Source organism: Herpailurus yagouaroundi, unplaced genomic scaffold (assembly GCF_014898765.1).
Source record: "Herpailurus yagouaroundi ecotype Mexico unplaced genomic scaffold, PumYag 403, whole genome shotgun sequence".
NCBI lineage: Eukaryota > Metazoa > Chordata > Mammalia > Carnivora > Felidae > Herpailurus > Herpailurus yagouaroundi.
The window spans coordinates 2,109,286-2,124,727 of record NW_024412620.1 but is presented as its reverse complement, the minus strand read 5'-3'; the positions used below and the strand labels follow the sequence as shown (position 1 = coordinate 2,124,727).

At 51.1% G+C, this 15,442-nt stretch overlaps 1 protein-coding gene across 8 annotated transcripts in view; it reads left to right on the top strand.

Annotated features, from left to right (window-relative positions):
* The window catches only part of YOD1 (YOD1 deubiquitinase), a 30,992-nt gene extending 21,632 nt beyond the window's left edge, over nucleotides 1–9,360 (top strand). For all 8 annotated transcript variants that reach the window (XM_040463493.1, XM_040463499.1, XM_040463500.1 and 5 more), the window contains 3 exons: nucleotides 2,524–2,708; nucleotides 5,163–5,340; nucleotides 6,574–9,360. In XM_040463493.1, the coding sequence (XP_040319427.1) occupies nucleotides 2,524–2,708; nucleotides 5,163–5,340; nucleotides 6,574–8,168 (1,958 nt within the window). In that variant the 3' untranslated portion in view covers nucleotides 8,169–9,360. The remainder of the gene's footprint in view (nucleotides 1–2,523; nucleotides 2,709–5,162; nucleotides 5,341–6,573) is intronic.
* The last annotated feature ends 6,082 nt before the right edge of the window (nucleotides 9,361–15,442 follow it).

Sequence of the window (15,442 nt, the reverse complement as noted above, 5' to 3'; positions counted from 1 at the left end):
AGTTGTAGGTCATTCGCTACTTCCCTTAGGAGGCACCAGTAGAAAGAGACCCAGATTTGTCATCTGCCAAAGAAGAAAATACCGCATGTTGCCTAAGTTATCGGGCTATTTGGAAGATCTAATAGGCATATCTGAAAGTGTAAGCTAGACCGTGTTTTTGTTTTGTTTTGTTTTTGAAGCAGTGCCATTCATATTGCTTCTCTCCCTCCCAGCTACTGTAGGCTATCCTTAGTTCCAAAATGAAAGTGTGATGGGTTGCCCTGGGAGGAAGGAGAGGCTAGCAATCCATCATAAAGTCTGAAGAGTACTTGGAAGAACAGGGTGGTAATTGTCTTTGAAAGGCAGAGGCATCATCTGGTCACCCGTTCACAGAGAACATCAGATTAACTACAGTGATTAATACAGTACTAATATTTATTGCTCCGATGTTGATAAAACTGGAGCCCAAACCTAGACCCTTGGATTTACACCGACTGCTTGGAAGCAATGCCTTTGTCTTATAAAGTGTTGCTTGCCCCATCCCTGTTAGGTGCTCATGAATGTTAGTTTAGCTGAAGGCATTGCCCAAATTCCACTGAGTTGTATATTCTCAGGGAAATACACTACTTAAGAAAGAGTCTGTAATAATAGAGCAAAAACAACAACAACAAAAGTGGTCTTCCAACAGCTTAACTCAACAGATGCTAGAACAGATGGCAAGTTTATTCATCCAGCATTTTTCGAGTGCCTTCTGTGTGCCTAAGCTTATGAGAAATGGATCTCTTTTGCTATAATGGCCTCAGCCCTACAGAATGTTAGGGATGAGTTAGCATCCTCTGAATCTAAGCCGTCATGAATGGAATGGATAGCTGAGGAGACTGAACTTCATCCACGTGACTCCTCATGTTTCTGTCTTTGGGGTTCTGGGTATTGGGAAAGAAACGTCACGAAGAAGACTGAAGAGCTATCTTACCCAATGCTGGTTTATCACTGGGCTCCTTTGGTGTGTCTGTCCCCTGTGGTCCTGACCCTATCTCCTGAGAGGCTCTGGACCCTTATGAACTCCATGTGTCTGGCTCATTGGGATTTTTTCCTCTTCTTTCCCCGTTGTCCTGCCCCTCCCTACCTGCCCCATTTGCAGACCTTCCCCCCAAATCGGCCTTGTGCTGGTCAGCTCTACAGCATTGGCGGCTGACTCACCCAGCACAGCCCAAACCTGACTTGGCAGTGGAAGAAGTTATGGGTAGAGGCCAAAGAGACAACCTCCCTGGAATCCAAACCCCGGGTCCCAAGATCTCCAATTGAACACATTTTTTTCTATGACATTTTACTTAGTAAAGGGGGAGAGGGGTGGGGAGTAGGAAAGGTGATAGAAAATATAAAATGGTGTCACAGGAAAAATATAGATTCTAATCCTAGCTCTCTCCAAACTCCCTATCTGACCTTGGAACTGGCTTTTAAACTTAATTTTTCCAGAATTTTATTTCAACATAGGAGAGCCCCATCTGGCCTTTCCAGACTTTGTGGTTTTCAGAAGGAAAATGGTACCGCCTTCCTTTGCTCTTACTATTGGCAGAGTGAATTTGAAACTCTTTTTCCCTATGAGTTGGAGTTGGGAGGAAGCTACGCAGGCCATTTCTCTCGTTTATTTGACAAAGATTAGGGAAACTTGCTGAAAATAAGTGCAGCCTCAGAGTGGGTGGTACACAAGAGGGAAACTGGGTTTGTCTCAACCTGTGTGAATTACGTAGGAGGCTCCCAGACCACGGAGATGATGGTGGCCCTGGTGGCGGGAGCTGTTGATGATATTGGCTACGACAGCAGCTAACAGTTACTGCACAGTGTTTTACGTGAAGTATCTCAGTATATGTCCGTGACAACCCTATGCGGTTGGTGTGGTGGTGTCGTTGAGGGCCCTGTTCCTTCCCCCCCACGTAACCCAAACCCTTCTTTTCTAAACTCTTGTTCCCTTACGTCAGTTTACTTTGATCCTCGAAGGACCTTGTCTTTTTCTTATGACAAGAACAGTAGCAGTTAGTCCTTTATTCGTCGAGCATTTACTTCCAACTAAGCTGTGCAAACTGTTCTCATGTAATCCTTGCGTTAACCCTACCTAATGAGAAAAACCGAGTCAAAGAGTAATTTGCCTCAAGTCACATAACTGTAAATGCAAGCGGGATTTGAATCCAGATCTGACTTCCTCCAGAACCCACGTTATGAACCCCTTCCTATTTATTGCTTGTGGTCCTGGAAATGTAGCCTAAGCTCCCCGACGCAGAGAAAAAAAGCACCTAAGACAAGTGTGGAGTTCCCTCTCTGGCTAGACTGCTTCTGCACCTGCTGAGCCCGTCCTCCTGCATGTGTGTGAGCCCGCTTCTGCGTCCTTCCACGCAGGCGGGGAGGTGTGGGGAACCGCCGTGCACGGCCCCTTCCAGCTCTCTGCTTGCTTGGTGTCCCTGCCGCCGCGCCCCGGGGGCTTGGGCAGGGCCTGGCCCGGAGAGCCTCCGCTCGGCTCACACGTGGCTTTGATTCTTGTCTTTTCAGGCCGGCTTGGGACATTCTTCACTTCCCTTCACTTCCCCTCTGGGAGCCCCTCTCACCGCCCCTGCACCTTGCTTCAGGCGATGCCCAGGAGCGAGCTGTGGCCAGCGGGGCCTGGCTCGGAACCCGTGACCCGCATCGGCAGCTGCGACAGCATCATGAGCACCGTGTCCACCCGCTCTGGATCTGTACGTACTCTCCGCCCTGCAGCCCGCCCCCCCTGCTTCTGTCTGCACGCCCGCCCCGCCCCGCCCTGCCCACCGCCCGCCTGGCTGCTCCTTCGCTTTCATCTTCCTTGTCAGAGAGTGAATCACACCGGTTGGTATTTCTGCCTTTGAGTCACCCAGGTTCTCGAGAGAAAGGGTGGGACAGTCCCAAAGCGCAATGAGATGAGACTTGCTCCCAGCTTTCATTCACGGGGTGGGGGGTGGGGGGGCTAAGTTGAGGTGAGAGCAAGGGCCAGTGATCTGAGGTCCTGGTGGAAAGCAGAGGGTAGATCACCATAGCACTCACATTCCTGAAGCCTCCCTGCAGCCAGCAGGGTGCCTTCAATCTTTTACCAAGATCACAGAGGACAGAGTAATTAGGAGCCTGGGTTCTGGAGCCAAGCCGGTCTGAGTTCTCGATCTATAAGCTCTATGGCCTTGGGCAAATTATTGAATTTCTGTAACCTTCAGTCTCCTCCGTTTTAAGGTGGGATATAAGGTAAACACCGAATCCTCGGGGAGGGGGGTGGCGGTTAACGAGATGCATGTGAAACACAAAACACTCAGCACACGCCTCTAAGTAGAAAAGAAATAGCCTTATCCAGGAGCATCGATTCAGAATCGCCCAAAGTCATCGTGTTTAACTGTTTGTGAGTGGCAGGTAACAAATTGTAATTTTTCTGGGGATGAATTCAAGTCAAGGTTGTTGTAAGGCTGGTGCGAAAGAGTAAATCTGCCCTACGTCCAAATGGAAACATTCCTTTGCTGTTGGTGTTCGTTGCATAGCTAATAACCCTTGAGAATGTATACTTTATTGCTCTATATCCTACAGAGGTACTTGAAAATTTAAGGATGCTGAGGATCTCTACCAAATGTCAAGGACTTTTAATACAGCCAGTGAGTTTTGATATGTGAAAATGGAGTAGAGAAAGCAGTGCGCACACACACACACACACACACACACACACACACACACACGTACACACACAATCCAAAGCGTGGGCAGTCCGTGTATAATTTCTTGTTGACCTGAGATGGTGGGACCACAGAGACATCTTTCTGTTTCTGTTAGGCTGAGGCCAATACGAGCAGTTACATAACACTGGACACAGAGTGTGGCAGGGATTAAAGATCTGCAAGGTGAATCCTCCACAAAGGAGAAATTCAGAGTTGGTTTATCTTTGGCAAAGCTATTTTGGGAAGAAGAGGGCCGTAAAGAAGATTTTGTTCAGGGAACCCCTGGAATCAGCTTCAGGGCTTCCACGGGCTACATTTGTAGCTTCCTTTGACAGGTCGGCCTGCCAGATGGCCCTTTAAGGAGTCAGGGGAACTGGTGGGGTTATTCCAACAACCATCTCCTAGGGTATTTTTAGGGCTGTCTCAAATCTTTCCTGGCCATCTGAGTGGGTCTGGAGAATATATAACTCTGAAGTATCTTAAATATTAGGAAGAGGGATGAGATAGATGCCAGGAAGGAACTCGGGCCAAATTTCTTACATTTCCATTTGCCCTTTTGGTTTTCCCTTCAACCTTCAACTTTAGAGAGCAACTATCCTATGGATCTTCCTGGCCTTGCTGACCGTGGGCAGCAACCATTTAAAAGGGCCGTAACACTTTTCCCCAAATACCCCTGTGTGCTTTTTCATCATGACGGTTATTTACTTTAATATCTACTTGATATTTCACACTAAGTTCCTTTCCCCTCCTCCCATACCCGTCCGGTTTCTCCACCCTACCCGCCTCTAGTTAATATTTGCTTAAGAAATGCACACTTATTTGAATGTTAGCCAGAGCCAAATGCCATCAAGAAAGTAAATACACAAAGGAAAAAAAAATCCTGTATGGAATGCATTTCAAAGTCAAGTGTAAATTATTTGGTAAATTTATCTGTGGCTACTCATACCACTGTTGCCATTGGCCTGATAGCCAGTGGCTGGCTGCGTTTCTTGTTTGTCCTTATACTGTCCTTGACATACCAGATCAAGTGTGCAAAAGTACTCTGACAAGTTAATACCATTGAAGTTTAAGGTCAAGTCATTATGTTACCCATGTAATTCGGAGCTAAATCGGAGACACGTAGAGGGATATGCTTATGCCAGTCACACACAGGAACTGGAATCAGAACCCGGGACTGCTTCTGATCTGTTCCCCTAAGCATCCCACCCAGGACTGGGTGGAAAAGGCAGCTGCCATCTGCCTGCCCAGCACTGGGTGCTGGTGGGCCCACAGCCGCCAGTCTCCTCCCCGTCCGGTGCCCGCGGTTTCTCAGGAGACAGACAACTCCCGCAAACTTGCGGAGTCGCCTCCTGGAAAGGTTTCCAGCCCTTCAGCATTCCTTCCGGACACGGGGTGCTTCTCAGCCCCACCAGTTTCTGCGGAGCTCCCTCTCACAGCTCCCTCTCTCCCTCTCTCTCTGTCCTCCACGCCTCATTCCAGAGTGACGGCAGCTACGACTTCCTGTCCGCAGAAGAGAAGGAGTGTCTGCTCTTCCTGGAGGAGACCATCGGCTCACTGGACACTGAGGCTGACAGCGGACTGTCCACTGACGAGTCTGAACAGGACACAGCTCCCCGCGGCCCCCGAGCCCTGCCCGTCACCCAGCCTGCTCCTCAGGGTAAGAGAGACCATCTGGGGTGGCACCGCTAACAAACCCAGAAAGCCAGGACATTCTTGTGGCTGCTTTGCACCCTGTTTGCCCTCTCCTCTGAAGGTCATTGGCAGAAGGAACGATAGCACTCCTCTCCACGCCCCTGGCTAGAAATAAGCCATGTCCCGCAGAAGAGAGACTGCGGACAAGCCGGCGTCCTCTGTCTTTCTCTGAAGTCTCAGAGGCCTGGGAGGGAAAAGGGTTTGACTAGCTCTCATTCTCTCGCAGAAATGCTGAAGAGACATGACCGCAGAAGTTCATGGGAGGGGTTCAGGGAAGGGTGGATGGTTGCTCTGGGGACACGAAGTGAGTCTGGAGAGCTAATCTGGATGCTCCAGGAGGATGAGGCTGCAAGAGATAAGGGGGAAGGGCCCCCTGAACTTCAGCGGGTGACACCTCGAGGCTCTTGTGAGAGGGGGTGGAAAGCCAGTGGTGTTGAGGCTCAGTAGAAGGGGGACAGGATGGCACATGAGTGTGGCCATGAGGGTGGGGCCATATGTCCCAGAGTGAGGGGGGCACTTTACTCCCGAAGACAGCCCCACTGCTATCGGGATTGCAATCATTGATTTATTCGTTTAGCAAATATTTACTGACAGTGTGTTAGAACCTCCATGGAGATAGAGGCGTAACTGGGGACAAAGGCTTTACTGCTCCCTGAGACTGATTCCCTGGTCCGTGGGCCTAATGCACCTGCTGGAAGGAAAGATCCCATGTCGCTCATTCTTGTGGGGACGGCTGTGGCCATTCCAGAGCCATTCACGTGTTTATAGAAAGTGAAGGTGGAGGAAGGCAGAAGTCTGGTCGAATCAAGAGCAAATCCACTGTTCATGCTATTCTCTGCTGCTGGACTCAGTTGCTTGGGAGCCCCGAGATAGCTAGAGGGAATCTCTCCCCCACCCTGGTGCTTCTGTAGAAGCTTAGAAGGAGCCCGAGTCAAGGACCTGGAGTTATGTGAGGCTGCCCTTTCCCCAACCATCGTGAAAAAGTAATCCTAGGTTGAAGGGAACCTGCTCAGATCAATCTGTCAGTGTGAATGATAGCCATGCAACAGGGCGGCTCCTTTAAGAGCAAAGAATCAACCCAAAACAAAACCCACTGCTAAGTGGAGACCAGAGTTCGGGAGGTATTAGCTTTGCCCCGGGGCAGCAGGGTTCTCACCTCTGTCTACTCTTCTTTGCCCGTTCTCCTGGGCCCTCACAGGATATCCAGGGGAGAAGATCGTCCCACAAGGACCGGAGCCAAGGACAGGGACTCAGTCCAGCTCACCCCATCTTCCTGAACCCGAAGGCCTGGGCCTCAGGTCTGGCTCCCATAGCCTCCCCAGAAATATCCACATCGGCAGGAAGCGGAACCCCGGGGAAAGCACCACTCAGACGAATAGCCACATCCCGGGGGAACCTGAGGGGCTTGTCCCAGAGCCCAAGAGAGAGCAGGCCGGCCAAAACGGTGAGCTCAGCCAGGCTCCGGCCGGCCCCCCGACGCCTGCCCTTGGGTTGGACACAGTACCCATCCCCCCACCAGAGGCCTTTCAGGACAGCCAGCCAGAGCAGCGTGGGGAAGGCGGCCTGGGCGTCCCCAGGCCAGGGCTGCAGAGCCATACGCCCCGGCTCCATTCGTCACTCAGCCCCCAGGAGAGGAAGGAGACTCCTTCAGCGGCCATGTCCCAAAAAGCCAGTGAGAAGGGCTCAACAGGGGGACCGGGGCAGCCTCAGCCTCCTCCCGCCGCGTCATCGCAGAGTGCGAGAGCCAGAGATGCTCCCACCCCGTCAGGGGGGGACCCCAGTGCCCGGCCAGCGCCCTTCACAGCTCCCAAGCCCCGGAAGCTGCCACCCAATATCGTTCTCAAGAGCAGCCGAAGCAGTTTGCACAGTGAGCCCCACCACTGGTTGTCTCGCCACTCAGAGGCCACCGCGGGAGACTCCGGCCTGGCCTCCTCCTCGCTGCAGGAGCAGAAGAAAGCGCGCCGGGAGGCCCTGGAGAAGCTGGGGCTCCCCCAGGACCAGGATGAACCTGGCCCCCACTTAAGTAAACGCACCAGCTCCACCCGATTCAAGGAGACCCATGCCCAGGCCTCCTTCCAGGCTCTGGCTCCGGCCCCAGCCCCGGCCCCGGCCCCGGCTCAGCCGACGCGGCCTGCTCAGGGCACAGCCGCTGCGCCTGCCGGAGGGAAGGCTCCGGCTCCCGCTCCCACTCGGGGACCTTCTCCAGCGAAGCCTCCGGCTCCGACTCCAGCTCAGGGTTCTTCTCCAGACAAGGGGTTGATTCCTGCCCGGGAGCCCACTGCAGGCAAGGTTCCAGCTGCCAAATCCATGCCGATTCCTATCCCCAAAGCCCCCGGGGCAGGTGGTCCTCTGGCTCAGGCAAAGGCGGACTCGGGGCTGACTCTCCAGGAGAGCAACGTCCCTGGCCTGAGACAGATGAGCTTCAAGTCCAACACTCTGGAGCGTTCGGGTGTGGGGCTGAGCAGCTACCTCTCGGCCGAGAAAGACCCCAGTCCCCAAACCAGCACCTCTCTGGGTAAGGGCTCCTTCTTGGACAAGATGTCTCCCAGCGTCTTGCGTAACTCAAGGCCCCGGCCTGCCTCCCTGGGCACAGGGAAGGACTTCGCCGGGATCCAGGTGGGCAAATTGGCTGACCTGGAGCAGGAGCAGAGCACCAAGCGCCTGTCCTTCCAAGGACAGAGCCGCGACAAGCTGCCTCGACCCCCCTGTGTCAGTGTCAAGATCTCCCCAAAAGGAGTCCCGGATGAGCACCGAAGGGAGGCTCTGAGGAAGCTGGGACTGTTGAAGGAGTAGTCACTGGCCACCAGCATGGCCCCGCCATCCCTGTCTCACCCTCTGCCATACAGGAGGCTCAGGTCCTCTTCCACCCAACAGCCCGGGGCTCGGACAAAGTGGGCTTCTCTCCAGCGCGCACCTCTCTCTGAGGCGAAGGGGTGGAAGAGACTGGATTCCAGTGGACGCGCGTGTTTATATTCAGAGCGGTTGTGTCACTGAGTACCTGCCCAAATCATCCTGAAGATGATTTCCACAAGACGGGGTGTGTGTGTGTGTGTGTGTGTGTGTCCATGTACTATAGGCTGTATATATCATTGAAGCTATTTATATGACACAAGGAGTCATTGCTCAGAGTTCTGCTTGTGTTGGAGATTTTCTTCCACTGGGTAGGGTTCAGCCCAGCCAGAACTAAGGGGAGAAGGGGGGGGCGCTGAGTCTGAGGAATAAAAGGTCAGCTGAGACAATGGATGTGCTGGGGACATTAGGCAAATGCAGTGTCATGTGAAATGTGGGTCTCCCAGAATCCCTGCATGGAAGGGGACTGGCTCGTCCCTTGGTTCTGGACTTCTGGACACCCCGGTCCCAAGGTTAGGGCGCGTCCCTGTAGCTAAATCTGTCCATTGACTGAGAACAGAAGTGCTCTGGTTGGCCTGCGAAGGCAAGATGGGTGACCGCACAGCACACGGCCACTGGGAAGGACCCCTGTCCACGGGCTTGATGCATTTATAATAATAAACCGTGCGGTGGCCCCTGCCGGGGACATTCCTATTCTTCCGCTCCCACTCTCAGCCTGCATGTGACTGACCCCAGGGCCGGGCCAACAGTGAGATGGGGGTCTGAGCCCAGAGACTTTATAAATACCAAAGAACTGTTTGAGGCCTTACCTATGCTACTGCGCATAGATTTTTTTCAGTTTCTATGGGAAGGCAACACCATACATTCTCTGCTCGTTACTCACAGAATATCAGAGCTGGGAGGAATCTTAGAGACAAGACTCTTGTGACCCACGCTGTTGGGGAAGGGAAGGGAGTCATCTGCGGTCACTCTGCCATTCAGTGACAGAGCCGGGACCCTGGCTCCTCATTCCATGCTGCACGCTGCCTCCCTGAAGCAGTGCTTCTGTACGTCTACACAGCACCCTGTGGATCAGGAGTCACCATCAAAGGCTCAACCCCAAAGCCTAGAGAGATTAAATGTTGTTCAAGACCATCTTGAGTGTTGTTTTTTCTACCGTGTCTTCGGAAAGTAGCAATATAGTAACTCATTTATTAATCCAAATTCCCTGACCGCTTTGTACAGCTTGAGAAAATGCCAAAAGGAGGTACTATGAGTAGGCGTCGTAGGCTTGTGGATACAGGCTTGGAAATTAGACACAGCTAGACATGACCCCTGCTTCCCCTAAGGAAATAAATATTATTCGTGGCTGTGGTTGGAGTCTAGGATCCCCAGATGGGAGGAGCAGATAAAGGGAACTGTTGTTGGAAAGGTGCCCTTGAGGTCTGCTGAGAATTTCTGGACTGTGTCCTTAGGGACCCAGCACTGTCAAAGCATGGTATTTCTAAAAATGATGAAAAGATTAAGGTGAGGACAACAAATGGCTCCACCCTGTCATGGTATGTGGGACGTGGGTGTGACAGTTTCTGTATATACTCTCATGCACACACCCAAAACCTTGGTGCCTTCCTGGCCCTGGTAAAGACCTGGTCTGTTGGAGCTGATAGGGACTCCCACAACTGGCCAAGCCATACATTATTACAGACTCTTCTGAAGAGAGAGGGCCCTTCCTGGAGGACTGGTTTGACATGCTATGTTTGGTTGAGCTGCCTCATACGTGTATTTCAAGACAACCTGGGAATGACCACTTAATTTTTTTCAATTTTCCTAATGAATAGAGATACTTGGTGCTACCTATAAAGTAAGACTTGGTAGGAAACTGAGGCCTTCGTGTCAACACAAGGATGATCAACACAGGTGGGTCAGGAGTACCTCCTCTTACATCCTCACCCCTGGTAGAGGCGACGTCTCTCGAACAAAACATGGTTACACACAGCTTGCCTTCCCTCCCTGAACCCTTATCTAGTGACGTGCCCATTTTCCCTGCAACTCCCTCCTGGCTTCCCCGTGTCCTTGCCCTTCCAAGGGCACGTCTTGCTCTTAGGACGGTCTTTGGGATCCAAGTACTAGGATAAAAAACCCAAACCCATCTGTCCTCATTTTGAAGAGGGGCAAAGGAACCCATCTGGGGACATCTGCCATCCTGAAGTTGGCCCTAGAGCTACCTGAGGAATTTTATCTACCCTCTGACGTCCATATAGGATTGGTCTTCATCGAGCTTGAGCTGGAGGTAAGAGTGGGGTCACTGCTGTTGTTATCCCTCTATCCCTTTTTGAAAGATGTCGGATGGGTGTTTGTAAAGGCCACTCGTTTGATTTTAAAAACCCATGTGACAGTTCTCCTTCCGCTTGGCCTCGTAACTCTGTCGTACCCTGCCGCGATCTTACTGCTACTAGGAATGAGCTATCTGCCAAATACAGGAGCTGGCTTTGCCTCCGCCTGGCACAGTGGGACAGGTGCCTTAAGTGTGTCGACAGCTGCTCCTCTGAATCACCACTCACGTGCGTCCCTGGGCGCCCTGTACTCCGACCCGATGTGGAAGGGCTGTGTGCTACCCGGGATGGGCCCACTCGCCTCGTAGGTGCTTCCCTCCATAGTGGGAAGTATGGTCTGGAAGAGGCCACCCTGCACCCTGACGTTGCACAGGTGTGCAAAAGTGGGTGTTAATTCCACGGAAGAAAGAGCAGATGAATGAGTGGCGAGCAGGCCCTACTTGATGTTATGAGTTAAAGCTGGAGGTGGGATTTAAGAGTCTGCAATATGTGTGTGTGAGGTAAAGCACTCCATTCCTTGATCCATGATCATATGTGTAGGGAGACGAGGATCATCCTGTCAGAGCATGAAGCTCATAGACTAGAGGAGGTGGTGACCAGGGGACAGGCAGGAGAAATCATGTCTCAGAATCTGAGGAGGAATGGAGCCACAATGCGCCCATGCTCTTTTCTTCATGTGACTGACTATAGAGCGTATATAGGTCAGGCTCAATTGGACAGCCATCGCTTACCAATCAGGGAACCCTGAGCTGTTCTTATCTGTAAAGTGGGGATAATAATACCATCCTTTCAACATTGCTGAGATGAACAAGTGATATGAAATATGTAAAACTCAGTGCTTAACATAGTGTAGCTACTCGACAAATGATAGTATGGTCTTCGGCGTCTTATTTCTTCCTTCTCAAAGGGAGCAAATGGAGGCAGGGATGGAAGCCAAGAGCTCGCCCGACTCAGCTCCGAGAGGAAATGGGAGCGATCTTGCTGCAAGTGAAAGTCCAAAGTACCGACTAGGCTTTGGCACACCCTCCAGGTGATTCAACTTCACCCACGCCAGGTTTCCTGGAATTGGAAAAGAAAGGGATCGGCATGAATATGGTGTTTGTGTCTCAGGGAAGCCAGCTTCTCTATCTCCAAACCCAGTTTCCAATTTGTCACCAATGTCTTGTCGCCCATGGTCATATAGTTGACTTCTTTTTGCTCCCTCCAACTTCCTTTTGCTGTGTGGTTCAGTGACCTATATGCTGTTCTATAGTTATTCATTTTTAAAATGGAGAAAAAGAATAAACCTATATAACAGAGGGGAATGATGGCTCAAATCTATTTGAGGTGGCTCAAATAGAGACTAGAAAATGTCTCAAGCATTTTCTAAATAAGGTAGGCATCTTTCAGAAATGAATCAGGCGTAAGTTGGCAGGAAACAAGAAGGTATATTGGATGACTCCCCAAATCCCTTCTAATATAAGGGCCCAGTGAATTGCAGGAGTCATTGCCATCGTCATCCTCATCACCACCACCATCATCATCATTGTCATCAGTGACCCTTGGCAGACAAGGGAGGTAAAAACAGGTGATGTTCTAGTTCCATTCCCTCTTGCTCATTGCCTATCTGGATCATTGTCCTTATTCAGCACTTGCCACGTATCCAGGGTTCAAAATAATTCAAAGCAGAATGGTATCCTGGCAAAGCCAGATGAGCTATAGTGAGTCACTGCATCTCACTCATAAAATGGGGAACTTGGACGGAACTATCTCTTAGATCCATGCCAGCTCTGAAACATATGTTAAAATGAGTCCAAGCAACTTAATTAGGAAGATAAACACCATGCCAAAAATAATCACAATATGGTCTAAGATAAAATATACCTCATAGAACCTAAGACCTGGAAGGAACGTTTTAGATTATCTAATCCAACCTCCCACTCAAAAAGGAATTATGTCTGTAAGTTGATATATAGTCAGAAAGATGGATGGATGGATGGGTGGATGGATGGATAGATGGATGGACAGACGGGTGATGGACAGATGGATGGATGGATGCGTGGATGGAAGAATAGGTGGATGGGTAGATGGGAGAAGGGAGGGGAGAGAAACATATCGTGGACAAGAGTGCAAGCTTATGAGTCAGGCTGCCAAGCACCCTGCACCTGTTTCCTTTTCGGTTTATTTTTGATTCCTTTAACTTCCTTTGTTGTGTGGTTCAGGGAACCAGGGAATGCTGGTTCAGGGAACGCGATCCTACAGTTACTTAGTTTGAACATGAAGTGTAAAAAAAAAAAAATATATATATATATATATATAATAAGAATGAACCTTGTAGAAGCAGTAATAATCCTTACCTTTTACAATAATTTTGAGAAATGATGCTCATTGAAAATAGAATCAAATGAGACAATACATATGAAACACACTTACCACATTGCTCAAAAAATGGAATCTATTAATATTATTATCATATACATATGTAATTCAGACACCAGTGGGTGCCCTTGAGGATTGGACTGATATCAGCCTACACTTAAATTCCTCAGCCCAGAACAGTCAAAAGCCCTCCTCCAGTTTCCAGAACCTCCTGCAGACAACCTGCTCATGTACCATCCTGTGTGCTCTCCATCTGGGGGTGTGGCTCCGGGGCCTCCCGGCGCTGCCCGCCCTCCTACTCCATGCACTGTGGCCTCGTTTCACCCTCACTGTCCCCACTCCCAGCAAATTAATCAGACCCAAGCCCGACCAGCCTCAAAGCCCAGGCTTTTAATCGATTCTCATAGGAAACCAAGTTACTTGAAGCATTTTTGTTGTTCTCTGACTTTTTAACCAAAGATTGGGGTAGGAGATATCAAGGGACCTAACACAAGGCACACGTCCGTTCTCACCTCCCATGTCACCCTTTCGATCCTCTTGTTCCCTCCTGGTGTGGGTGCTGTACGTAGGTCAACCAGGAAGCTCTCCCCGCCACACCCACGCTCAGAGCCCCTCATGATCTGAGCATCTGCCCCGAGACACTGTTCAAAAATTTTCTTATCCACGAACAGGGTTGTCTCCTTGAAATGAGCTCTGGAATGTTCTCTACCTCCTTACCTTCAGGCCTGAAAACGGAGAGGAAGAAAACACAAGATGACTTTTGGCATCTACACCTCCAACTGACCTGACCCCCGCTACACTCTCCCTAAGGAATCCCAGGGGCCTCCTTTCCATCGCTCCCTGCTGTGCCCATCTGCTTGAGAGGGTTGGTTCCCTCCCCCCTCCCTGTGACTCTCCCAACCCCCATGCCTCAGGCAGGGGCTCTGTAATAGCCAGGGTCCATGTAGGTCTTGTGAGCGGTGGGGATATGGTTTAGTTGAAGTTACTTCACATACAGGATCATTAGCATTTTAGGGTGACTTGAAATCAGGCACAATTGCAGCCTGAATCTTCTGCCGTCCCACCTCCACCTAGAGGGGCAGGCACTGCCCTGTGCCTCTGACCTCACCCGCTGGGAAGGCACAGTCCTCCTGTGGGCTGCTGCCCTGAGCCACCAGCCTCCTGCAAGAAGAGAGTTGAGTGACTCCCAAGGTTTTCTTTTTGGGGTTGTTCTTCTGCACCGGACCGGCACATCTTCCTGTAATATTTTGGTTTGCAATAAGAAATACACACTTGGTCTTCATTTCTGTGCCCGTTTCTGGCACTGGGCTCTTAACACCCTTGGGGTTTCCTGTGAAGAGGGAGAGAGGGATATCATCTGTTATATTAATGAGTGACTTTTGGAAAGCCCCTAGATCCGCTAAGGTGAGGGCTGGTCCCCAGAGGAACCAATCCAGAGATTAGAGGCTGGAACTGTCAATCCTACCTGCACCCCGTCCCCCACCTCTGGGGAGGGGAACCGGGCTGGAGAAGTTCAGTTGCCACTGGCCCATGATTTAATCAATCAGACCTATGTTTGACCTTAAAAGGCCGAAGGACACGGTTTGGAAAACATCCATGTTGGTGAACCAGAGCGCATCCACGGCAGGATAAAAACTTCTTCGTTTGGGACCTTGCCCTGCATATCTCTCCACCTGGTCGTTGATTCGTATCCTTCAACATCTTTTGTAACAAACTGGTAATCTAGGGGGTAAACGGGCTTCCTGAGTTCTATGAGCCGCTCTAGCCAATTAATCGGACCCAATGAGGGGTCGCGGAAGCCTCTGACCTACAGCCAGCTGGTCAGAAGCACAGATCACAAGCTGGACTCCCCACTGGTGTCCGAAGCGGGGAGCGGTCTTGTGCGACGGGGCCCCCAGCCTGTGGATCTGCTGATGTCTCTGGGTAAGCGGTGCCAGAGTGGAGTTGAACTGTAGGACACCTAGCTGGAGTTGTGGCCTTGTTTGGTGGTGTAAGGAACCCCCCGCCGCACCCCCCCTCACCGGAACTGGGTGCAGATCATGCTCCCTGCGCCGCCGCACTCTTACTTCCTGACCTACGTGTCCAGGAAACCAGGGCAGAATTCACGCGGCTTGAGACATTTCTCTTCACAGCTCCCCTCTGTGTTTTATGTCTCAACTGCCAGCTCTGTTTCCGCTTCAGACTCAACATGTCCAGACCCGGGCCCAGGAGGGGGGACCCTCTGCCCAAATCTGATCCTTTTACAGTGTTGTAGGTCTCAGCCAGTGACACTAGCATCCGTCCGATCAGTAAAGCCGGAAACCAATGCATCGTCTCTGACCGGGCCCCTCTCCCTGGCCCTGAGTAATCAGTTACCGAATCGCCACGTCACCTCCAAACATTCAAACCTGTCCTCCTCCTTTCCCTCTAACACCACCGCTGCCCCAGTGCCCCATCTGCTCTCTTTTGGTGGCAGGTCTCTAACTGTTCCCTTTACATCCACTCAAGCCCCCCTCCCGCACCCGTTCCAGCAGCAGCCAAAATTATCTTTTCATCTGTAGGACGCTG